General features: G+C 41.1%; 2 protein-coding genes across 2 annotated transcripts; both read left to right on the plus strand.

Moving 5' to 3' along the window:
* Positions 1–1,838: 1,838 nt before the first annotated feature.
* LOC105394333 (intraflagellar transport protein 140 homolog) lies at positions 1,839–9,851 on the plus strand. Its single transcript, XM_048626957.1, has 11 exons — positions 1,839–2,087; positions 2,247–3,467; positions 3,554–5,101; positions 5,388–5,562; positions 6,896–7,071; positions 7,528–7,713; positions 8,032–8,274; positions 8,481–8,553; positions 8,643–8,735; positions 9,377–9,493; positions 9,737–9,851. Exons 1-11 carry the CDS (start codon positions 1,941–1,943, stop codon positions 9,829–9,831), a joined length of 4,074 nt encoding a protein of 1,357 aa, XP_048482914.1. The 5' UTR covers positions 1,839–1,940; the 3' UTR covers positions 9,832–9,851.
* An 8,122-nt stretch (positions 9,852–17,973) lies between these two features.
* On the plus strand, positions 17,974–23,351 carry LOC105394332 (translation factor GUF1 homolog, mitochondrial). The gene is made up of 12 exons (XM_048627045.1): positions 17,974–18,095; positions 18,232–18,418; positions 18,765–18,887; positions 19,021–19,364; positions 19,646–19,815; positions 20,202–20,412; positions 20,686–20,817; positions 21,091–21,206; positions 21,424–21,656; positions 21,899–22,027; positions 22,890–22,973; positions 23,165–23,351. The coding sequence occupies exons 1-12, from the start codon at positions 18,019–18,021 to the stop codon at positions 23,288–23,290; spliced, it is 1,932 nt and encodes a 643-aa protein (XP_048483002.1). The 5' UTR covers positions 17,974–18,018; the 3' UTR covers positions 23,291–23,351.
* Positions 23,352–23,797: the final 446 nt, after the last annotated feature.

Genomic DNA, 23,797 nt, shown 5'->3' on the forward strand with positions numbered 1-23,797 from the left:
ATAGGCTATGTCTGAAAAAATTGAACAACGCTCATAACTTTTCTAATGATAGGAATAACCCTCCGTATCATCCTAAAAAAATCTCAGATTTTTCCTATGACTCAGTAATTTTATAAAAATAAAAACATTTCAAGTTTCACAAAACGGGGATATGATGGCACTTCAGGACTTTTTCCATCGTCTCTATAAAAATATATGGGCAATAAAAAAGAAAAAATTGACAGGCGTCAGCTTTTACATACTCTTTGGTCACACGTCTATCCCATTGACAAAAGAATAAAGAGAGGACATGCCATATCAACGAAAAAAATGCGCTTACCTAAACTTTGGTGTCAATTAAAATGGCGGCTTTTTTCTTGAAAAATGTAAACAAACAAATTGTTTGACAGCTGAAGTACCTTGTGTTTGGATGTCAATCTTGGTCAATCAACATGGCATCATAAAATTGTTTGTACCTATTGAATGAAATTATGAACACTTGATAGATATTATGATAAATAAATTATGTAGCATGTTCCTTATATTAATATGATTATGTGTATGCATGCTTTGGAATGAAATCTAGATCTATGTTCTTCAATGCTTATATTCTTAATTTGTAATGATTTTATTCTGTTTTGTGTACCAAATAAATAAAATAATAAAATAAAAAATAAATAAAATGGCGACCGATCGCAATGTTGTAATTTTAGGCAAAGACAAAACTACTGTTGTCCTTTTTTACGTACGATAACACCAATAAGTTAAAAAGAGACGACGATATATTTTTAAGTACCGATTTTTATGCCAAGTCCTCTTTATTCTTTTGTCAATGGTCTATCCATAGACCTACAACGTCCAAAAAACGTCACATCAAAACCTGTCATATATTTTTTTAATGCCTATAGAGGCGATGGAAAAAGTCCTGAAGTGCCATCATATCCCCGTTTTGTGAAACTTGAAATGTTTTTATTTTTATAAAATTACTGACGCATAGGAAAAATCTGAGATTTTTTTAGGATGATACGGAGGGTTATTCCTATCATCAGAAAAATTATGAGCGTTGTTCAATTTTTTCAGACATAGATTACGCTGTTCAAACTATCGGACGTCAGTCGCGGACGTAACCTTAAGCTGACCTTCAGCTTTTAGACATCCGAAAGCGATCTGGTGCGAACTGTCCCAAAAGACCGTGAACATTAATCAGTCACGGCTGACAGCCGCGTCCGTAACCCGCATCCGCTGGTATATCAGCACCTTTAGGCTGGATCATCGGATGCGGCTTACGGACACGGCTGTCAGCCGCGACTTAAAGGTATATAGGTAAGGAATGTACACGACACTGTTCAAACTATCGGACGTAAGTCGCGGACGTAACCTTGGGCTGACGGACGCGGCTTACGGACTTTGTCGTTCAGCTTTCAGACGTCCGAGAGCAATCGGGCACGAACTGTCCGAAAAGATCGTGCACACTATCAGTCGGGGCTGACAGCCGCGTCCGTAAGCCGCGTCCGCTAGTGTGTTATATAGAAACGGATACCACAGAATATAAATCATGGTAGCCATAGAGAAAATAGTCGAACATCGAACGCGGCTTAAGCCGCGTACAGGCCGGGCCAACGAACGCCCAACGGACGCCCTACGGTGGATATTTATCATACATAATACAGGACAGATTGCAGCAACGAAGGTCAACGAAATCCGTTCGCTGGCCTTCGTTGGGCCGGTCTGTACGCAGCTTAAGCCGCGTTCGATGTTCGACTATTTTCTCTATGGCTACCATGATTTATATTCTGTGGTATCCGTTTCTATGACAACGTATGACATAATATTTGTAAAAATTGTAAACAAAACAAAAAATATGTTTTTTGGCTAAAAACTAAAAAACCTTAAATAATTAAGGTCGTTATAATATAAGCAAGTAATCACTGAGTAAGACTAAAATAGGATTTTAACTCAATATGACTTTGTACATTGATACAAAACTTAACTTTTCCGATGTAAATATTGTATCAACTATTGCGGCATGGCACTCTTCATTACCCTTACTTGCCGTTGGATCTTATAATCAAGAAAAAGGAGGATTTATTACGATTTTCCAAGAATCGGTAAGTTTTGTTGAATGCCACGACTTTAATAAACTAATATTTATAGTATTGTGATAGGGTTACAATTTCTAACATTCTTAACTGTAGGAAACAGTTAATTTTAAGTTGCCAGAATTAAGTACTTATAAGACGTATTCATCAACAACATTATTATTTTAGGGTGTAGAACTGGAAGGTTGTGAGTGGCCAGTGTTGATTTCAAACCAAGTCACAGCCCTAGCATGGCACCCGTCGAGGCGGCTGCTGGTTGCCGGCTGGGACGGCGGGGAACTCTACATCTGGCTGGAGTACTCGTGGGCACGGCTGGAGGCCCCACACAACGCCGCCCTCACCTCCATACAGTTCAGCCTCGGTGGTGGGCGATTAATAGCTTCAGATGCTGCTGGGTCAATGTCAGGCTGGCAGTCAGCCTCTGGAGCACCTCTGACATCTTTTCATCATCAACTCAATGATGTCATAACCAATTTAGTCTTCTGTGCCCCAAGACCAAGTGGAGAAGCCTCTATCAGGGGTCTGGCTCGAGCGGCCGTGGCAGGTGATGAGAATGCACTGGATGCCCTCGCGGCTTGGAGACCTCGCACTACTGCAAGGATGAGGGAAGGCAGTCTGCCCGACAGCCACTCCTGTTATGCATCCCAGGACAATGGAGCAATTCTATACATTGACCATACTGGGTCCTGCTCTGAAGTGCTGAATGCGCCAGGAAATATTATCTTCATGGGAATCATCAGCAACATTTACCTCCTGGTGGCCTGGGAGTCTGGAGGAGCCCTCAGTTTGACGAGATTCATGACTGCTAATGATGGCTCTCTGACCACCGACACTCATGTGAGAATGGCAGCTCGCAATGGGCAGTCTGTAGTCCTCGCTGGCAACTTCTATGTGGCGGTGATAGCCGGTGACAACATCATCAGGATCTGGGATAGTGAGACAGGTGACAATGATGTGCTACCGAATGAAAAAGAGGAAATAGCTGAAGGAGATATATTTACAAGCATTAACTACTGCACTTTAAGTGATACTCTATGCTGCGGAACTTCTCAGGGACATCTTTACTTGTGGCGTAGGGATCATAGGAATAGTTGGAAGCTGATAAGCAGTACTTCTGTGAAAGGAACAGTGAAGGAGGTGAGCTGGGGCAGTGAAGGGTTGATGAACCCGCTCCTGCATGTCAACTGCATCACCAGTGCCTTCATTCTGAGGGAGCAGCCCATCTGCTGGGGGTATTCCCCCGAGGTCACGATGGTGCAGAAGTCTGCTACAGAGATAGCGGTTGCAAACAAAGCTGGTTTATCAACAAGTATTAATACAATCATAACTGTTAGAGCCATGGCTTACAAGGATCAGTATGTGGCCATAGGAGATGGAAAGGAAGTACAGGTATTATAAAAAATTTATACTGACAAGGTTTCTTCACATGTACCTATATCTGATGAATTTTCTTAAGTTGTAATTTATATTTCCAGGTCTGGCTAAGCAGTAAGGACAACAACGTTAAATTCTCCCTCATCCACTCCTTCTCCTGGAAGACTGACGTATTGGTCATCCACAGCGACATGTTGGTGGGTATCGTCGCGACGCACGTGGAGTCCCGCTCGGTGTCGGGGCTCGCGCTCGGCGCGCTGCCCACGTCGGAGGGCGAGGGCGAGCCCATCGGCCTCACCAGCACCGGCCGCTTCCTGCTCGTCTCCACCATGGACGGGACCCTAAAACTAGCCGAGATCACTAAGAAAGGCTTAAAGATGCCTTTCCCAGCGAAAAACTGCTACCAAATGATCGAAGACTTCGGCGAGGTTATGCGGGCGGCAGTCAACTGTACTGGGAGGTATATCTGCTTAAGTATCGCGAATTCAGCGCTGGCGCCCGACCCGCGGCTGCACCTGTGGGACGCGGCCAATGACGTCATCACGCAGACCGTGGCCGACCCCGCGGCGCAGCGCGTGCCGCTCGCCATCGTGTGGGACGCACATGACGCACGCCTGCTCGCCGTGCACACTCGCTCAGCCGACAGCGATAGAGTACATCTCTACTTCTGCCACGAAGGCCGCCTGTTCGAGTACCGGCACTGGTGCCCGCAGGCCGAACTCTACAACCTCTCTGACTTCATGATGTGCACGCTGCAAGCCCCGCACGTCGTCATCCTCACGCAACAGACCCTCAAGCAGATTACACTCAACGAGTTCCAGGATCTGAAGGACCCTGACGCGGCCACGGCGCGACAAATGCTCGACTTCCTTTACCATATGACGATAGGATCACTAGAGAAGGCGGTTGTAGTCGGCAGTAACATCGCTGGAGGGAAAAGCTCAGTGATATGGAACAGCCTGGCCAAAGAGTGCGTTTCCTGCAAGCGGCCCGACATGGGCTCCGTGTGTTTAGGCAAGATGGGCAACATCAAGGGGGCTCTAATGATGAATAAAGTCATGGAGGACCCGAATATGGATGACGATTCTAAAGTGGGAGTGCTCGCAGTCAATCTGGGCATGCTGGCGGAAGCTGAAAAACTGTTCAGTCAAGCCCAACGGCCGGACTTAGTGACTCGTTTAAAATCCGCTCAAGACGGAGGCCTGGCGGAGATAACTACCGGCCCTAGCGAGGGAGAAAACGTGTTGCTTATAAAGAGAGCTCAACACAAACTGGCCAACCTTTTGTGGGCTAATGGGGAGACGGGAGCTGCGCTGAAACTGTTCGAGCAAGCGGGCACGGTAGTCCCCCACGTGCCTCGCATGATGACGGCTCAGGGCCAGACCCAGCTACTAGCCCAATACGTAGCTACCTCAAATGACACTCAGCTGATACTCTGGTGGGGACATTACCTGGAGAGTGTGGGCGATATGGACGGCGCGCTCGACGCCTACGCAAGGGCAAAAGACTTCGGCGAACAGACCAGATTACTGTGTCATATGGACAGGATAGAAGAGGCGGAGAAGCTGTGCGATAAGGATAAAGCGGCTATGTACCAAATGGCGCGCTATCTAGAAATGCAGCCGGATAAAACTGAAAGTGCAGTAAAGGTAAAAAAATATGTTTTATTAGGTCTCTGTTACTTAATTTACCTAGCTGCAAATTCTTTAGCCAGCGTTACATGAATTCAAAGGCAGACCATAATATTATTACCTACTCTTTTCATAATTAATGTTTTGTCAGTAATCGAAGTAAGGGCTCCCACACATAAACTCGATAGTACGTCTCTCTCGTTCTCTCCCATTCAACACACACTCGCAGGAAGGAAACGTTTTCACGACACGACGTCACATCGAGTTTATGAGTCACCCTAACGACTCCAATATCCCTCCGCAGATGTACCTCCAAGCCGGCATACCCACAGCCGCAATCCGCGTAGCCTCCGAAGCTCAGTCATGGGGGCTGGTCCGGCGCGCCGGCGGGGCGGGGCCAGCGCACGCGCTGCAGGCCGCCTGCGCGCTCGACGCCGCCGGCCGAAGCCGCGACGCTATACTCATGTACCAGCGGGCCGGTGAGTTAACGAGGATTTAGGTAGCTTGGTAGGTTTGTAGGATGAGGCCCATACATCGACTATCCGCGTAGCTTCAAAAGCGCACTTCGAAACTCATTCCCCGCTGCACGGCACCGTTATCGACGTAGATAAACATTACTATATCGCGGTTTGCGATAATCAAGCGTTATGATTAGTGGAACGTGTATTAAACGTCATAGTTCGTGTGACATCCAAAACGCATTCGAGATAAACACGTAGATAGGTATAGCAACGGGTGCAATCCTTGTGTCGTGGGAAGCGCACTCGTGGGGTCTGGTGCGGCGCGCCGGCGGGGCGGGGGGGGTGCACGCGCTGCTGGCCGTCTGCGCGCTCGACGCCGCCGGGAGGAGCCGCGACGCTATACTCATGTACCGAGAGATACAGAGAGAAAGCTGGTTACCAACGCCGGTAGCTGTTTCTAAGGATAATTTTCCGGTGCTGCCGCTACAAGGGCTCGTTATCGACGTAGATAAATGACACTATATCGCAATTCGCCATAAATACGCACATTAACACATTGATGGACACTAGATTAACGGTGAAATTCATAAAAACGCACAACATTTTTGTATGGGAGTTGAGTGTTGATTTGCTGGTGCACATGCCGGCACACTGCCTAGGCGCAGTAAAGAAAACACGACGTCAATGACCGTTGTGTGCGTGTGAGTTCACACTTTTTTCTGTATGAAAACTTATTGCTGTGTGAAAAAAAGGTACTCTGGGTGCACATATAACTTTGAAATCCTTCCAAATAAAGCACAACAAGATGGTCTTCATACAAACTCTAGGTAAAACAGGACTGCATTGACCGTTGTTGAAATAATTAGAGAAAGAGCGGGGACTGCATTCGACGTTGTGATTTTTTTCTAAAAGTGTGGTGGACGTCAAATGCAGTCAGTGTCCGTCAGTGGGTTAAACAATTATATCAACGCTGGTTCTTCAAATGTATGAACCTGACATTTACTCAGAGTATCTACGTCCATAAACCGGGTACGTATAGCAACGGATACAATCCGCGCGGCGTCGGAAGCGCACTCGTGGTGGCTGGTCCGGTGCGCCGCCTGCGCGCTCGACGCCGCCGGGAGGACGCGACGCATGTACCAGCGGGCCGGTGAGTAACAAGGATTAGGTTGGATTAAATAGGGTGGAAGGTGTATTATAGGGGTTTATCGAGGCCCATACATCGGGTAGGTATAGCCACGGCAACAATTCGCGTGGCTGCAGAAGAGCACTTCAAAGCTCATTCCCGTAGCACGGCACGGCACCGTTATCGACGTAGATAAACGGCACTATATACCTATCTCTTTCACAGGCAAACCCCACATGGCGCTCAAACTAGCCCTATCCTGCGGCGACACGACCGCACTGGCGCAGTGCGTGCAGAGCGTGGGCCGCGTGGAGCCCGCGCTGGCGCAGACCGTGGCCGCGCGCCTGCGCAGTGCGGGCCAGCACGCGCACGCCGCCGCCGCGCTCGCTGCTAGCGGACAGGTGAGCCGCCTGGGGGGAGACAGTTTGTATACCTTTTTTCACGAGGAAAGACAGCTGATACAAACAAAAACTTCCCTTATTGGAATGTAATAAGGGTCCTGTCAGATGTCTTTCCCCGTGAAACAAGATATAAAGACACTAGTGACACGACGGCGCTGGCGCAGTGCGTGCCTGGAAGGATATACTTAAGTAATAGCAACAAAAACAATCCATATCCCACTAAGGATTCTGCCCACTGGAAATCCTTCAATAAATTGGAACAAAAGTAATAATAAGTGTCACTAACACTAGCGCCCTGATTGTATGTTATAAAATTGCTGTGTATAATTAAATAAGTACACTGCACCCAATCTTTTAGCCCATCCATCCAAAGGTCTGGAAGAGACCACAACTAAGACTACTCTATCTACTACGTATCTATTTACAGCCATCGTAACCACCCGTTCTCCGTTCCAGTACGAAGAAGCTTTAGACATCGTGGAAGCAGACACGTCACCGCTAACCGAGGAGCTGAGCGAGCAGCTAGCGGCGCCGGCCGGGACTCGAGGGCGGGACGCGCTGCTGCGACGCCTGGCTGATGTGCTGGGAGCCAGGTCGCTGTACCACCAGGCCGCGAAGAGGCTGGCGCAGGCTGGTGATAAGGTAGTGATGATTTGTTGTGATTGTGTTGTAATTATTACCTCTCTTAAATTAATTGGCAGCAAAGGGCCAAGGAAGTAAGTCTCAGTTTTCAATCTACTAAAAGCTGGGAACCGAACTAGGGAATACCTAAATATTATATTTATGCTAGGATCTTATGCTCCTGCCTCTATCACTGGTGTAACATAAAAGCGATTATCATCTTAATTTATACGAATGATTATGTTTTTTTTTTATTTACAATCTATACTTACATAAATTTCGTTACCTTTTACATATTTAAGTGTATTTATACACACACGAATGTCATTCCAAACCCAGGCAGGAGCGATGCGATGGCTAATGCGCTCAGGCGACGTGGACCGCGTCGCCACATTCGCCGCAGCGTCACACGACCGCACCGCGCAGCTGATGGCGGCCGACTACCTCAGGAGGCACGCTGATTGGCGGATGCGCCCCGACTTGACAAGACATATTCTCCAGTTTTATACGAAGGCGAAGGCTTATGGGAAGCTAGCGGGGTTTTATGCGGAGTGCGCTAAGACTGAAGTTGATGAGTATGAGGTTTGTATCTGTAAGATAACTAACTGTTATTGTTTAGAGTTAATTTATATTACTTCAGTTTCAAAGGTAGCTAATGATTTTAGTTTCATGGATTTGCTATAGAATACTATAGCATGAAACTAAAGTCATCGCACTTACAAATATACATATGTAAATAGGTATGCAATTGCAATCATAAATTAAATTCTTGATTTTATTTTTTACAGAACTATCCAAAAGCGTTGGATGCTTTGAAAGAAGCGACTAAATGTTTATCAAAAGCCTCCGATCCAGAAACAGGTAAAATATTAAATGAGATAACAAATACGATAACAAGTCATTTAGCATTTAATTCTCAGTGCCTAATATGTAAAACTGTGTGATTTCAGAAACTCAAATGATCGCTCTGCAAGAACAAAGCACGCTGCTGAAAAGATACATTGATGTCAAGAAAACTCTGGAAGCCGGTGAAATAAATCCAGGTAACTGCTTCTATAACTTGATGCCTTTAGTATGCACCTAATACACAGAGGGTTGCAGAAGTGGTATACTACGAAAGGGGTTACTCAGGGGTGAACTAAGACTTTTGGAAATTCTTGAGAAATTAATCTTTTTACTTTCTAGGTATGGCCCTTTTGAACAGCCTGTATAAGGGCGCTCACAATTTAGAAAGACGTTTCGTGTCGGACCGCACGCGGCATGCTAAACGTGCGGCTGCGGTCCGACACAAAACGACTAAAAAGCGTTCCAAGTAGGCAGTTGAACCAAACTGATCACTCGTTACTAGGCGCGCGTAACTACGCTTCATTTCTGTGCGCACTGTTGGCCTACTAGGAACGCAGCTTTAAATAAATGACTTATAGTAAACATAATAAAAACTAGTAACATTAGTACAGTCTGTGGCAAACAAACCCATCACAGGTAGCTTTGTCATTCTTAGAAGGGTCAGATTTCTTTGCCTCAGACGGTCAGCTGCATAAGGAGCTATACACTTCTGTACCTTGTCAAACTGACGAACCGTCAATGTTTCATTGAATGGGTAGGCGGTTTGTTAGATTGACAAAGTAGAAAGGTGTATAGCTACTTATGTAGCTGAATGTACATATTCTCGTGTGTGTTCCAGGAGTGACGAGCGGACAGCAGTTGATCCGCGCGCTGGGCGGGCGCGCCGGGCTCGTGGACGAGGAGCGGGTGCTGAGGCTGATGCTGCACCACGCGCCCAACCACCCCGATGCACCAGGTACAGCTATGTATTTATATGTGCATCTGTGTATGTATCAGCTGTGGCATAACCATATTACAGGCTCTGCCTTGCTTGGATTCATTTACAGAAATCTGTGGGGTCACTAATAGTCACTATAGTCGCTTGTTGGTTTTCGATCCAACTTTATTTACCAGAAGCATCTGTCTCTCGGCCTACCTCATGCAGCCACTACCGTCTACCTGTATCGATTCTGAATGTAGTTTTTATTTCATTTTCCAGCATTCGAACAACGCCTTAAATCATTGCAGTCGCGCCCACAAGAAGACACGCAATCCACGGACTCGCCAGATCAAAGTATCGAAGAAGTCTTTTAAACTTTACCTCTGTGATAGTACCAATACCTAGATTTAAGAATCCCGCCGCAATGTAAAAGTTTATTGAAAAATACTAGATTTAATAATTATTCTGTGTCCTATTTTGCTGATACTGTATTCCGTCTGCATTAATTCCGTCCAATAAATATGTAATAAATTAAGTAGGTACTTAACTATGTCGTTTTTTTATCTATTCTATTGTAGTGGCTTGACTTATAATTTCTCGTATAATTCGACCCGGGGGATGAAAGAGGAAAATTTTCACTATCATGGCTCGGAGACAAAATGGCCGAATGCGAGCAGCGAGTGAACAAGTGTGCAGACCTAAGGTGCAGACAGTTTATCATCATCATCACAACCCATCACGACCCCACTGCTGGGGCAAGGAGTACATAGGCTCTCGAATCTGTGGTCTCCTTCGAATGAAGGAAGGGTTTTAGGCCTAGTCCACCACGCTGGCCTAGTGCGGGTACAATGAGCGAGTTGTCGGGAAAGTGGCCAACCCGACTGTCAGATGTTTTCAAGCTGCCCGAAGTCCTCTGACTTGGCTTATCGACTGCTGTCGAAGCAGCATCTGGACCCACAGCCATGGATCTAATAAACAGTACCTACTTACGTACAACTAATACTTCCATGCCCACGGCTTAAAGTGCCGTCCGAAGGTCTACCCATCCAATGGCTGACCGTGGCATGTGTTGCTTAACCTGAGTGATCAGATAATAGGATCACCGAAGTTCGCTCGACTACGACGGTTGTGGTACGCTCGATGTAGGTACGGTCAAGTGCACAGAAACCTGACCCCCCTCTCATAGTAACAATGCTTCTGAGGGGGGTCAGGGTCAGGTTTATCTGCCTCTTACTGTACCTATTCCAAATTTTAAGAACATTCTTATTCTTATATCCGCAACGAATGCTCCAACGGGGGCTCGCCTTTTCCGGTTATACCCATTATATGGTTATACGTGGGTTATGTTATGTTGTGAAACTATTAATCCATGACATTAATGTTTGAGGAACTAAAATTTTCAGGAGTCTGGCACCATTAGAAAAGAAACATAAAAGTCATAACAATTGTTTATGTCAATAGGCGGTTGGCTGTTTTTTTTAATTTTCTTATTAATTATAAGGATAATCTAGTTAAAGCTACAATTTACGCTTGGTTGCAATTAGGAAGATGAAGAAAAATATTCGTAGTCAAGCTAGGGAAGTTATTTATCGAGTTTTTATACAATGTTTAGCGGAACATCAAGCTGGACACATTTTGACGAATTTGGAGGATGTTTACGCTCGTACAGCGTCTATGACGGGTATGTAGCATTGTACAAATTGTAATAATTCATTTTTTATTAGTACCAACGCTACATTTATCGATAAACCTAGGTTTAGAGCCCTAGTCGATCATTGTTTACATACCACTGATTGTAGGTTTCATCTGGTTTCAGTTGAGTCAAACCTTAACATTTTGATAAGTATTTGAAGATATATTTTTTGTTTACTTACTAAATTCACATTGTGTGAATTTGGGGGGCATTGTGTAACTCAAAAAGATTTTTTTATTTTATTTTTTAGTTGTATCTGACCAGCGTGCCAAAGAGGGCAAAATATGGAATATTTCTAACTCCGGAAGAAACAGAACTGGCTGTCCAAAAAGAGAAATTGATGTCTTTACTATGTGTGCCCTTCGTCAACAGATCCAGTTTTTTTATACATTTGTAATAACGTTATCTAAATAAGCCTTCATATTAACACCTTCTAGCTGTATAAGAGCTTTTGTGGATGGTAAGTTGTTTTTAAAATACATAAATAGGCAAGTATTTTACAGGCAAAATTTCAAGTATCAAAGTGAGTTATGTTTTTTTTTTTTTTTTTTAAATCATTTATTCGCCGGAAACAAGTCCATAGGCATACAAACATACAATAAAAAAGAAAATAATAAACTAAATTAAAATAATTACAGATAAAACCACAACAACATTAAATTTGTTCAACAGTAGTTGATATAAAATTAAATAAACACTTATACAGTTTTTGGTTTGCTAAAATATCTTGAACGCGGCGGGGTACAGCATTCCGAGGATGACAGGTGTCAGCTGTCATTATCTGTGCAGGCAAATCAGGCATTGACATCAAGTTTGAACAGTGTTGCGATTGATACGGCAATTGCCGTAATATACGGCATTCCAGGATGTATTTTTTAATTTTACGGCATACGGCAGGCTTTTCATTACCGTATCAAGTAATACGGCAATTCAGCTTTGCGACAAATCACAATGGATAATTATGAAAAAATACAATTTTTAATCAGTTATTTGATTATGAAATGCAGCACGTGAAAACATAAATATACTTACCTACCGAGCTATAGTGATATTCGTTTTTTTTCGCTTTCGTCAACTCTTAAATAGGTAGAATATGGACTTCTAGAGTGTGGTTGTTTATGACTAGATGAATTACCGTTTCGTCTTTCATTTTATGATACATGTTTAACGTGAATGATAGAAATACATACTTTACGCTATTTTGTATAGATATGGTGACATGGGTAGCAAATCGAACTTTGGTTTGTGTAGCATTTACTACTGTCAGTAAATTGAACTTGGATTACGGTCGTGCTTAAGTAAAATTGTACTTTCGCCATTTCTTGCCTCCTTTATGAATGATGGAGGCTTCGTAAAATGGTGGAAGAGTAATATTATGACTAAAAAAAATCATTGCATTTCATTGCTCGTAGAACTAAATACTAGTATTTACGGCAATTTGATGTTTTTTTTTCATAAATACGGCAATTTCAGTTCTTAGATACGGCAGTTTAATTTTTTACGATCGCAACACTGAGTTTGAATCAACCGATTCAACCGTTTCTTCCAAGGCATCCGAAGCCGAAGTGTTCGTGATCTCGTTCTCCTCCTCCTCTGTATTCAAAGCTTCTCGTATATCAGCCACAAGAGCTAGTCTCTGCATGTTAAATTTGGGACATCTCATAACAATATGGGTCAAGTCTGCCCCATCAGCTTCACAGTAAGTGCATTTGTTATTGTCAGTTATCTTCATGCGATGTAAATGGGCAGGCGTTTGGCAGTGTCCAAATCTCAGGCGATTTATAATGGTTATATATTTTCTCTCATTGGCATCCTTATGGTTATGATACCATGGTTTGATTGGAAGTTCTTTTTGGATCTCTGCATACCACCTTCCTTTAATTTTCGAAATATCCTTGTAGTATTGATTCCATAGTTGTCTTTTATTTTGTTTTAAATTCATATGTAGGTCAGTAAAAGGAATCTTGCATATGTCACTGTGATCTTCATTGTGATTAGAATTGACTACTTTGTCAACCACTTCATTGCCTTTGATACCTCTGTGAGACGGTACCCATTTAAAAGTCACATTAATATTGAGATTATATACAATATTTCTAATCTTATACACAATATAATTCACCTTATAATTAAAACTGAAATTATGTAATGACAATAGTACACTTTTAGAGTCAGAAACTATTATTATTTCATTGTATTGTTCAATATTTTTCAAGTTTTGTACATAAATGAGAGTTTGATAAATTGCATATGCTTCTGCTGTATAAATACTACAATTTTGATCCAAATTAAAACATTTAGTTGTCTTATTTTGAGGGTCATAATAACCAGACTTTACAGAATTCAAAGACTTTGACCCATCAGTGTACAAATATAAACTATTAGTTTTATTAGAACAATATTCTTTAAAATCTGTTTCATCAAGAATAACACTAGTATCTACATTTAGTTTACATGTTAATGCTTCATATTTACATTCATATACTGGCCATGACTGACTCTTGTGCATATTTCCAGACAAATCAGTGACAAAACCCATGATCCGGGTAATTAAAGGATATTGACTGTTAAGGATATCTGTTGCCGAAACATAAGGAGTTGTTTGTAAAGATGATTGCAGAACCTCAGGTAAACAGATCCTACTACTGACTATATCATTATTTACTGCTAAGACTTTCAAACAGAATTTCTCCGTAGCAAATAAACGCCTTATACATAAAGGTTGTATACAAGTCTCTGCTTCCATATTATTTATAGGAGTTGTACACATAGCACCGCTAATAATGCGCAACGCCATATTTTGTATAACATCTAACTTTTTTAATAAAACTGGACTTATGTTCATATATACAATTGCACTGTAATCAAAGTGGCTGCGAACTAAGCTTTTGTATAACATACTTAGGACTTTAGGGTCTGACCCCCAAAATGTACCAGCTAATGATCTCATAATATTTATACCCCTCATTGCATTTCTACAAATATAATTTACATGTTTTTCAAATTTTAATTTTGTATCAAAAATTACACCTAAAAACTTTTTTTCTTCTGTTTGTGGTAATTGGATATTATTATATTTAATATTTACAGACCTATTGCTACCAAAGACTAAAACTGAACTTTTACTTGAGTTAATACTTAGCTTTAAATCGTTTGAGTAATAAGAATTAATCTTATCTAAAGCTAAATTAATGTTTCTTTGAGCAATCTGTACATTACTATTTACACAATATATTAAAATATCATCAGCAAACTGTAATATTTTAACATCTTCGGGTAAATGATGAAGGATTTGAGAAGTATATAAATTGTACAGTATTGGGGACAAGGAGGCACCTTGCATTAGGCCTTTGTATGCATTTTTTGGGCCATGTAAAATATTATTGTACTTAACATATAATGTACGACCAAACGAAAAGTTAAACAGCCACTTTATTAATTTTCCAGGTAGATTCAACGTATGAAGAACCTTTGCCATTTGATGGAGATTCACATTGTCATAGGCTCCCTGCACATCAAGGAACACACACACTGCTGTTGACTTAGACAACAAACAGTTCTTCATATCTATCAGGTATGTAGTAAAACTTTCTACTGCACTTTTCCCTTTCCTAAACCCAAACTGGCATGAAGGAATTATATTCTTATTTTCAACATAATAATATATTCTTATTTTCAACATAATCTAGTCTTATTTTTATCATCTGCTCACATAACTTTCCTATACAAGAGGCTAAAGAGATAGGTCTGTATGAATTAGGATCATCATCCGGTTTATCTGGTTTCAGTATAGGTATAACACACTGAGTTTTCCATGACTCTGGAATCAGTTGTTGTGACCATAATGAGTTAAGAATCTGTAATATACTATTTTTAGCTAATATGTGTAACTTTTGTAACATAATATATGGAAAACTGTCTAATCCTGGAGTAGTGTTCTTTCTTAAAGCCAATGCTATATTAAATTCCTCATCTGTAAATGGTTGTAACAGAAAAATTGATGTATCATCCTTACTATCTGAATTAAAGATATACTCTAAATCTATATTAGTAGCATTATTTGCAGGTTGTGCCAATTTGTCTATGAAATCACCAATCCATTCATCATTCTTAGATATATTTCTATTTGTATTTATTCTTTTAAATCTCCGTATATAGTTCCACACTCTAGAAATTGGTGTATATCTATTAAAAGATGTACATAACTTTTTCCAACTTGAGCTTTTAGCTTCTTTAATAATATTTTTTTTCCTAGCATCTAATCTTTTGTAGTCAATATAATTTTCAATTGTCATATCATTCCTATACTTAGCTAACGCATCTTTTGATTTCTTTACAGCTTCAGCACAGTCCTCGCTCCACCACGGAGCCGGAGCCCTACATGTTTTACCAGCATGACACCTATACACAGGTACACACACATTCCTTAAAGTATTAAGTATTTTACACATTTCATCATATTTTTGTAACGGACTATCTGAATTAGAATTAAAATCTGTAAACAATGCCTCTGATAAGTTATGGTAGCTTTCCCAGTTTGTTTTATTAAATAAAAATTTCTCAATATCATCATTTACTTGATAGTTTGTAGTAGATACAATAATGTCTGTAAATGTCTGTAGGTGATAGCTACCCATAGCATCATCACCCACGCGCCACTCACATAATGGAGCAAGGTCTGGGCTGACACAGGTCACGTCTATAGCTGATGCATTACATCCAGGTCTACCGACAGTGGTCGGTGCACCAGTATTTAATAAACATAAGTTGCACTCATCAAAAAGGTCTAATAATTCCCTACCTCTAGGATTAGTAATTTCACATCCAAAAGTAATATGATGTGCATTAAAGTCACCAGATACTATACAAGGTTTCGGTAGTTGTTTTACAATGTTTCTTAGTTTATTTATCCTAATGAGACTATTGGTGTTTTTTGTTTTAGGTGGGCAGTATACACACAGGATTGAAAGTGGACCGTTTGCTGTGGACAAAGAAACTGCTATGGATTGAATATCTTGATAAAAACTAGTCTTCAGATGTTTATATTTAATGGAGTTACGGATTAAAATACCTACACCGCCATGTTCATTTTTAGCATTTTTTCCTATATAATTATAACCAGATATTGATAAATAGGGGTTTGAAACTTTTAGCCAGGTTTCATTGAGAAGACACACATCTATATTATTTTGAATTAATGATGATTTAAGTAAAGCCTTTTTATTATTGACACTCTGAATATTATGTTGCATTATTTTTAAAACAGCCATTATTTGGTAAGATTTTGAATCAATATATCTTTAATGTGTGTGGTTGTGTTTGTTTTATTTGAATTAGCTAACGTAACTAAGGTCATTATTATTTTTTGTAAAAAGATATCATCTTTTACAAGGTAGTCATAGGACAAGGTGTTGGAGTTAGTAGTCGGTGTTGGAACGGTTGAAACCGGTGTTGTAATAGGGGACTCATGACTATTTTCAACTTTTTTAACTGGGGTAGACTTGGTTTTCAATGCAAATGTCACTGATTTGTCTGTTTTCGGTTTGGGCAACGCCGGGAAATCTTTGTCTGATACTACTTTTGAATACATCCTAGTCAGGTAATTTGATTCATGCCTTTTACGTTGTTCTATTTTAATGGGACAAAACTTAGATATAGCTAGGTGGTCCCCACCACAGTTGCAACACTTCAAGGTGTCTGATGTGCACTCCTTGTAAGAATGTGCACCTGAACATCTTGAACATACTTCATCATTTCTACATATTTTGGCATTGTGTCTAAACTTCATGCACTTGAAGCATTGCATCAGTGGTGGCACATAAGTATATACCCTGTACCTCCACTTGTCGAGAAAAACATATTGTGGGAGGGAAGTGCCTACAAATGTCACACTCACCGTAGTGAGAGGGACAATTTCCTGACCTACTTTCTTGGTGAACCGTCTCACAGCTATTATTTCAGCATCAGCCATCAGTTTTTCATACAGTTCTGCATTGCTCGACTCCTTGTCGACGAATCTAATGGTGCCGGTTCTCTCCACCGACGCCGCTGGTATGTACGCCTTCAAATTGTTCTCCTTAAGACAACTATGGCTTAGGAAGTCATTTGCTGCTACCGCCTGTTTGAAGACTACCATAATTTTGTTCGCATTCAATCTACGCTTTTCAACTATGCCCTTTACATTTTTGAAAAATTTTGAGAGATATAAGGGGTTTTTGTTCCCAATTTTCTCATTAATTCCTTCAACATAGATCGGGGATTCCTCCTTAGAGCTGTTGTCCGGGTATGACCTCTTATATTCAGGTTTAAAGTAGGGTTTGTACTTATCGTCCGGTGACGAAGCCGCCGCTGGAAGCTGCTCCTTCATTTTCCGCTTCTTTGTTGTCCGCGGTGTCGCCATACACCCATCGTCATCTCCGCCGCTCTCCGGCTCCATTACGATGAGCCCCAGATAGGTATTTCGTAAGTTTACCAAGTTATTTGAATTTATTTAAAAATTTGTTCAAAAAAGGCGCCCTTCCAGTTCCCGCCAAAAAAGGAAGTCCTGAGTTATGTTTCGCTATATAGGGTTGCTACATGAAAGATAGCAGTGCCCTCATTTAATTTCAGGACTTTATAGTTTCACTGTAAATACCTACCAACCAAAGTTTTCGGTAGCTCGCCCTAAGCTAGGCTACGTTGCAAAATTAACTTATCGTCGGAAAATAACACACACAGCTGATTTTGACATTAGGGTTTGAGAGTTTGAGGTTATGTATGGAATCTTGTTTGGTTGCTGTGAATATTTTTTGCATTTTACTGCGATTTTTAAATTAACTATAAGATGATTAAATCCAAGTGTTAAGAAAAAATAAAAAGTAAGGCGAAAATGTCTCGCTTTTTGAAGAGTGTGAACTGTGTTCAGATACTTTTATTTCCTCACAGCAAGTCTCGTTTATATCGCAGGTAAATTTTCTATAAATCTTCTGTTAGTATTTAACTGTTTAGTCATATTATATGCATAAAACAAGTCTACTATTCGCAACAACGATAATCTTATATAAAAATATACAATATCACTAGTCCACAATAATGTTTTCAGTGTAACCAGTAGACGAACAAACAGTACGGCGGCGGAGAGCAAAGAGGTTGATGTGAGACTCATTCGCAACTTCAGTATCGTGGCTCACGTGGATCACGGCAAGAGCACGCTCGCGGACCGCCTGCTCGAGATCACCGGCGTCATCAAGCCCGGCGCAGAGCGAGCACAGGTTTTGGACCAGTTGCAGGTAAATTGATCAAGTTATCTACAATCAGTTATAGATTAAATGGAGAAGCATAAAAATACTGCAAAGCACCAATGAGGAGCTAGCTCCTCATTGGTGCTCCTTAAAACACACTGTCATGTATGTTATGAGATCAACAGGGTAGAAACCTAAATCTATCTCAAATAAAATACCCTGGAATGCCCATTTAAATGTTTTACTTCATGGCTCTGTCATTATATTACTCATGTTTCACAACTTCCCTCTCACATACTTCTTATTAAATCCACACTCCATCATATTTCGCACAATCAGCCACAACTTTCTTGGCCTATGAACCTAACTTTATAATAAAATCCCTTATTTTTAGGTGGAGAGAGAAAGAGGGATCACAGTGAAGGCGGTGACAGCATCACTGAACTATGTGTACAATAATGAGAAATACCTTCTGAACCTCATAGATACTCCAGGACATGTGGATTTCTCAAATGAAGTGAGTTACGTAAGCTAATTATAAGCTCCCAAATATTGCTGCAAAGTAGCATAGTATGCTACAACTACAATAAACAAACCTAATGCTGAAATAACTTCGTAATGAATCACAAAATCAAATAATTGTATTCTAGGTTGTCCGCAGTGTATCAGCATGTCAAGGTGTGATACTCCTTGTAGACGCAAACGAAGGTGTGCAAGCACAGACCGTAGCAGTACACTCACTGGCCAAACGAAACAACCTTGTCATAATACCAGTCCTGAACAAAGTAGACCTTCCCAGAGCCAACCCCGAAAACTGCAAAGGACAAATGAAATCCCTCTTCAACATAGACCCTGAAACTGTGCTGTCAATATCTGCGAAGAAAGGCTGGGGAGTGAAGGAACTGTTAGAGGCTGTGATTACGAGAATACCCGCTCCTACCGTTGACTTGAAGAGTCCCTTTATGGCGCACATAATAGACACATGGCACGACAGGTATACCAATGCACACTAGAGACACGCAAACACACGTAATGCTGTATTTTTTATGGATATGTTACCTAAATCAAGTAGAACATTTAACACAACACTCAGGGACATGGCAGAGCTATTCTGCCACAAAACATGCTTCTGTTTTCGGTAGCACATGCTGAGCATGGCACCTTTTGCCGAAAGTTTATTTTCTATATACTTACTTAAATATTTGTGTTCAGTATTAGTATTTTTTTGTATCTTTTGCAACTGTTCCAGCAATCAATTCTCTTTCTTTCTTTCAGGTATCGTGGCGTGTTATGCCTTGCCTACATTCACTCGGGGCGCGTGGAGGTGGGGTCAGCGGTGCGATGGAGCGGGGAGAGCAAGCAGCATGTGGTGAAGCACCTGGCGCTGCTGCGTCCGAGCGAGGAGCCTGTTGATACGGCTGTGGCTGGACAGGTTGTTATGGTAGGTGAGTTTATTATTTATGGTTTTATGTAGACCTAAATTGATATATTAAAATTAAAATTGCCCAAGGAACAGTGTCTCCAAGTGTTATGTACAAATTCATCAATATATTTTGAAGTTTTTAAAATAAAAGTAGCAAATGGTAATGCATGTAGATTTAGAATCTGCTCTGGGTACTTATGACAACTCATTACTACCGGTTTAGAAAAATACGGCAAACCCTAAGTCCCTGTTAATTACTCTGTTGATTAAACATTTATCAAAATACAATACGTAATATACACATACCTTACCCTGCCCTAAGCTCTGAGTATTATCTTCTTATGCTGTGGTTTTATGAAAATAAATAATCGTTTTCTGTTCTACCTTATCTATCCATTCTCCACCCAGGATGCGGTCCCAAAGGCGGCGGCGCGGTCGGCTCCCAACTAGTCTCATCGGACCACCCGGCCGCCACCGCCGGCGCCGGCGCGCCCGCCGTCAAGCACATGGTATATGCGGGAGTGTTCCCGGCCGACCAATCACAGCACCCCATGCTGAGTGACGCTATCAAGAAGCTGGGGTTGAATGACTCGGCTGTTAGCATACATCCCGATTCTAGGTGAGGGGTTTGTCGGTACTTTTCGGGCTATGAATAAATACGATACGATGTCACATCTCGCTTATGTGTGAGAGCCCTCATGTTGTCTCAAGAGAAGAGTTCATTATATTATTAATTGTGCCGGAAAAAACTTCAGTATCTGATATTGAAACAATAAGAAAAAAAAATCAATTATGAGGAACAAACTATATATGTTAGTGTCTGCATTTGTGTTGATAAATAATTAAATGATTAAAAATGTCTTAAGTTTTTGTACTTATGTTATTTTCTCAGTCCGGCGTTAGGCCAAGGATGGCGGGTGGGGTTCCTAGGACTACTGCATCTTGACGTCTTCAGCCAGCGTCTGTTCCAAGAATACAAGGCTGAAGCCATCCTCACCGCTCCTTCAGTGCCGTATAAAATACGGTAAGAACTCCTTTTCTCTACACTATTAGGTACATTAAACAGTGTTCCATATAATAATGTGAATGAATAACGCACCAATGCCGCCCCGAAAATCTAAAAAGTATCTAGATACATTATTTCTTATATGTACCTACAGGTCGAATGAAACAACAAGCAAATCAACCTATCTAAATATTTTTTTAGGTTTCCTTACAAGTAACCTATGACCCCTTGATATGCAGTAGGCTATATTCCCGTTTTATATAACTCTCGAAATAATTCATACGGTTTCAGGGTGAAAGGAGCAAAGATTATCAAGCAATACAAGGGCGAAGAAGTAATCATCACGAATCCACTACAACTGCCCCATCCACATCATATTGAAGAATACTACGAGCCATTTGTTATAGGTAAGAAAATAAAACTGATCGACTGTCAGAGGTTTTCAAGCTGCCCGAAGTCCTCTGACTAGGCTTTATAAGACTGCTGCCGAAACAGACACCGGGACCAACGGCTTAACGCTACCTAGCTACCTACCTAACGGCTTACCTGCTAGTTTACTAATATTTAAATGCCACCTCTCATGTATACCTTATAATCTAAAACATCCACCCCCCATCTCCGCAGGAACAATAATAACCCCCGTAGAATACCTGGGTGCAGTCAACACGCTCTGCATCGACCGCCGCGGTGCGCCCCTTCCATCTAGCGCCGTGGATGACCGAACCACGCTACTTCAGTACATCCTGCCACTGTCTGAGGTCCTGGTAGATTTCCATGACACGCTCAAGAGTATCACGTCGGGGTTCGCGAGCTTCGATTATCAGGATTATGGGTTTCATCCGAGCCCTTTAGTGAGGGTGAGTTGTTTTATTTATTTCATTAAGTAATAGGTTTTAAGTGCGCGCGCGTGGGAATTCTGGGATAAAAAGTAGGTTGTGCATCTTACCTCGCGTTGTCGACACAAAAAGTAGCCCATAAAGCAAAACTATAAATTTTGCCAACAAAAATTAGATTTACGAAAAGACTCATAAAATCGATTTTTAAACAAATAATTATTGGCATATTGTTGACATCATTATTAACCCAAGCAATTCATCAGATGGACATCCTCCTGAACGGCGTGCTAGTGGAAGAACTGACGTCGATCGTGCACGCGAGCCGCGCGGAGCCCACGGCCCGGAGACTCACCGACAAGCTCAAGGAAATGATACCGCGACAGATGGTTCAGGTCAGTGCTTGTAACTACCCTAGCATTATGTAGGTATAAGAACGTGATAATAATAATTGTAACCCCGGCATCGACGACTTCGGTCAGACAAGTTGCATGAGGATGGTCGAGGACAGATGGTACATATTAGGGTGCGGTCCCCTTATTGCGTTGCGTCGCGACGCCCCAAAGGAATGGCCATAAACACAATAAATAATATATGGCAGCGACGACGCCACGTACTAATGGGGCCTCGCCTTTAGGAGGATGATCATTGATGTTGATGGAATTCGCCTACTGATTTATATTTTTTTTTATTTGTGTGTAAGTATTTTATATGAACCTATGTGGAAAGATTAGTCCATGTGAAAGGTTCTTAACAAATCGGTGTCAAATGTGTGGCCGTCCATTAATCACGTGAGGTCGTTTTTCCCATTTTTTGACCCCCCCTCCCCCCTGGTGATATTTGGTGAGGTTTGGGAACACCCCCCCCCCCCTCCCCCCCCTTGGATCACGTGTATTTTTTTGGAAGTATAATGTAAAGGCTATTTTTGTCTAGAAAAAATATAACGCAAATTGCGGCGGGCGAGTCAATCAAGGTCAAAAACAAATCAATACAATACAAATCGTTCAAAATTTTGGGTCAGAAATATACCTAGAGCTTTTTGACAAAAAATAATACACGTGATGTCTAACCAGACCCCCCCCCCTCCCCCCTCGTGATGTTTCATGAGGTTTTCCGTACCCCCTCCCCCCCCCCCTTTGAGCCTCACGTGATTATGATTAATGGACGGCCCCATATAACTTTACTCGAAACAAAATATATAATATATTCAATACTGAGTAGTTCGGGATCAATAATGAATTGGTCTACATTCCGCAGGTCGCCATACAAGCTATGGTCGGGGGCAAGGTGCTGTCGCGAGAAACTTTGAAGGCGTACAGAAAAGATGTCACCGCTAAATTGGTGAGCTTTGATATCTTCTTTCGTTTCGATACCACCTGTATGTGTGTAGTTTTCTCCGACCAGAATTACCATTATTATTATTATTTCCTGTTCCTACTCTTCAGTAGAATTTGGTCATTGTGGCATGTATGGCGAACTATCTGTTTTCAACTTTATCTCTATATCTAAGCAATTAATCATTTAATTTGCAGTATGGAGGAGACGTAACAAGAAGAAAGAAGTTGCTGAAACAACAGTCTGAGGGCAAAAAGAAAATGCGCAGTGTTGCCAACATCAAAATACCAAGAAATACCTTTATAGATGTACTGAAGAGATAAGAGAATCTTTATTTAGTATAGTTAGTTGTTTATGTTTTAATTAAAATATTACTTAAACTTATCTCGTTTTTGTTTAAAGTATTCTCTTATTAAAAAAAAACAAGTATTGCGTATTTAGAAAAAATAAAGCTTTATTCACAAAAAAAAAGTTTCATAGAGGAGTACGGTAAACAATTATCGCATAGGTAACATCACAGTAGGTATACAAAAAAATATCATAAAATTCAATCGATATAAACTTAAAAAAGATTTTCAATAATTCTATATTTAAATTTCATTAAGATATTAAAGATTCACGACAAATACAATTTATTCAATTTAACATACGGTGTTTCTACATTCAACATAAATAAAGCCAAATGTAATTTTAATTTCAATTGGTTTTTTACGTATGATGTTAGTTTAGCTGTGAGTGTGTATGCAAATTGGGCCATCAATCGGTACAAAAGATTGAATTAGATGTTGGTTTCAAAGCTACATCTGCAGTCGATTCTACATTTATCTTCC

The sequence above is a fragment of the Plutella xylostella genome, chromosome 17 (assembly GCF_932276165.1).
Source record: "Plutella xylostella chromosome 17, ilPluXylo3.1, whole genome shotgun sequence".
NCBI classification, from domain to species: domain Eukaryota; kingdom Metazoa; phylum Arthropoda; class Insecta; order Lepidoptera; family Plutellidae; genus Plutella; species Plutella xylostella.

Bases quoted from the DNA above. Each gene is read 5' to 3' on its own strand.
- LOC105394333 (XM_048626957.1), top strand. From the start codon at position 1,941: ATGACTTTGTACATTGATACAAAACTTAACTTTTCCGATGTAAATATT. The intron at 2,088-2,246 runs GTAAGTTTTGTT...TTATTATTTTAG, and splicing joins TTACGATTTTCCAAGAATCG to GGTGTAGAACTGGAAGGTTG. The intron at 3,468-3,553 runs GTATTATAAAAA...TTATATTTCCAG, and splicing joins GAGATGGAAAGGAAGTACAG to GTCTGGCTAAGCAGTAAGGA.
- LOC105394332 (XM_048627045.1), top strand. From the start codon at position 18,019: ATGTCTCGCTTTTTGAAGAGTGTGAACTGTGTTCAGATACTTTTATTT. The intron at 19,365-19,645 runs GTATACCAATGC...TCTTTCTTTCAG, and splicing joins ATAGACACATGGCACGACAG to GTATCGTGGCGTGTTATGCC. The intron at 22,028-22,889 runs GTCAGTGCTTGT...TACATTCCGCAG, and splicing joins TACCGCGACAGATGGTTCAG to GTCGCCATACAAGCTATGGT.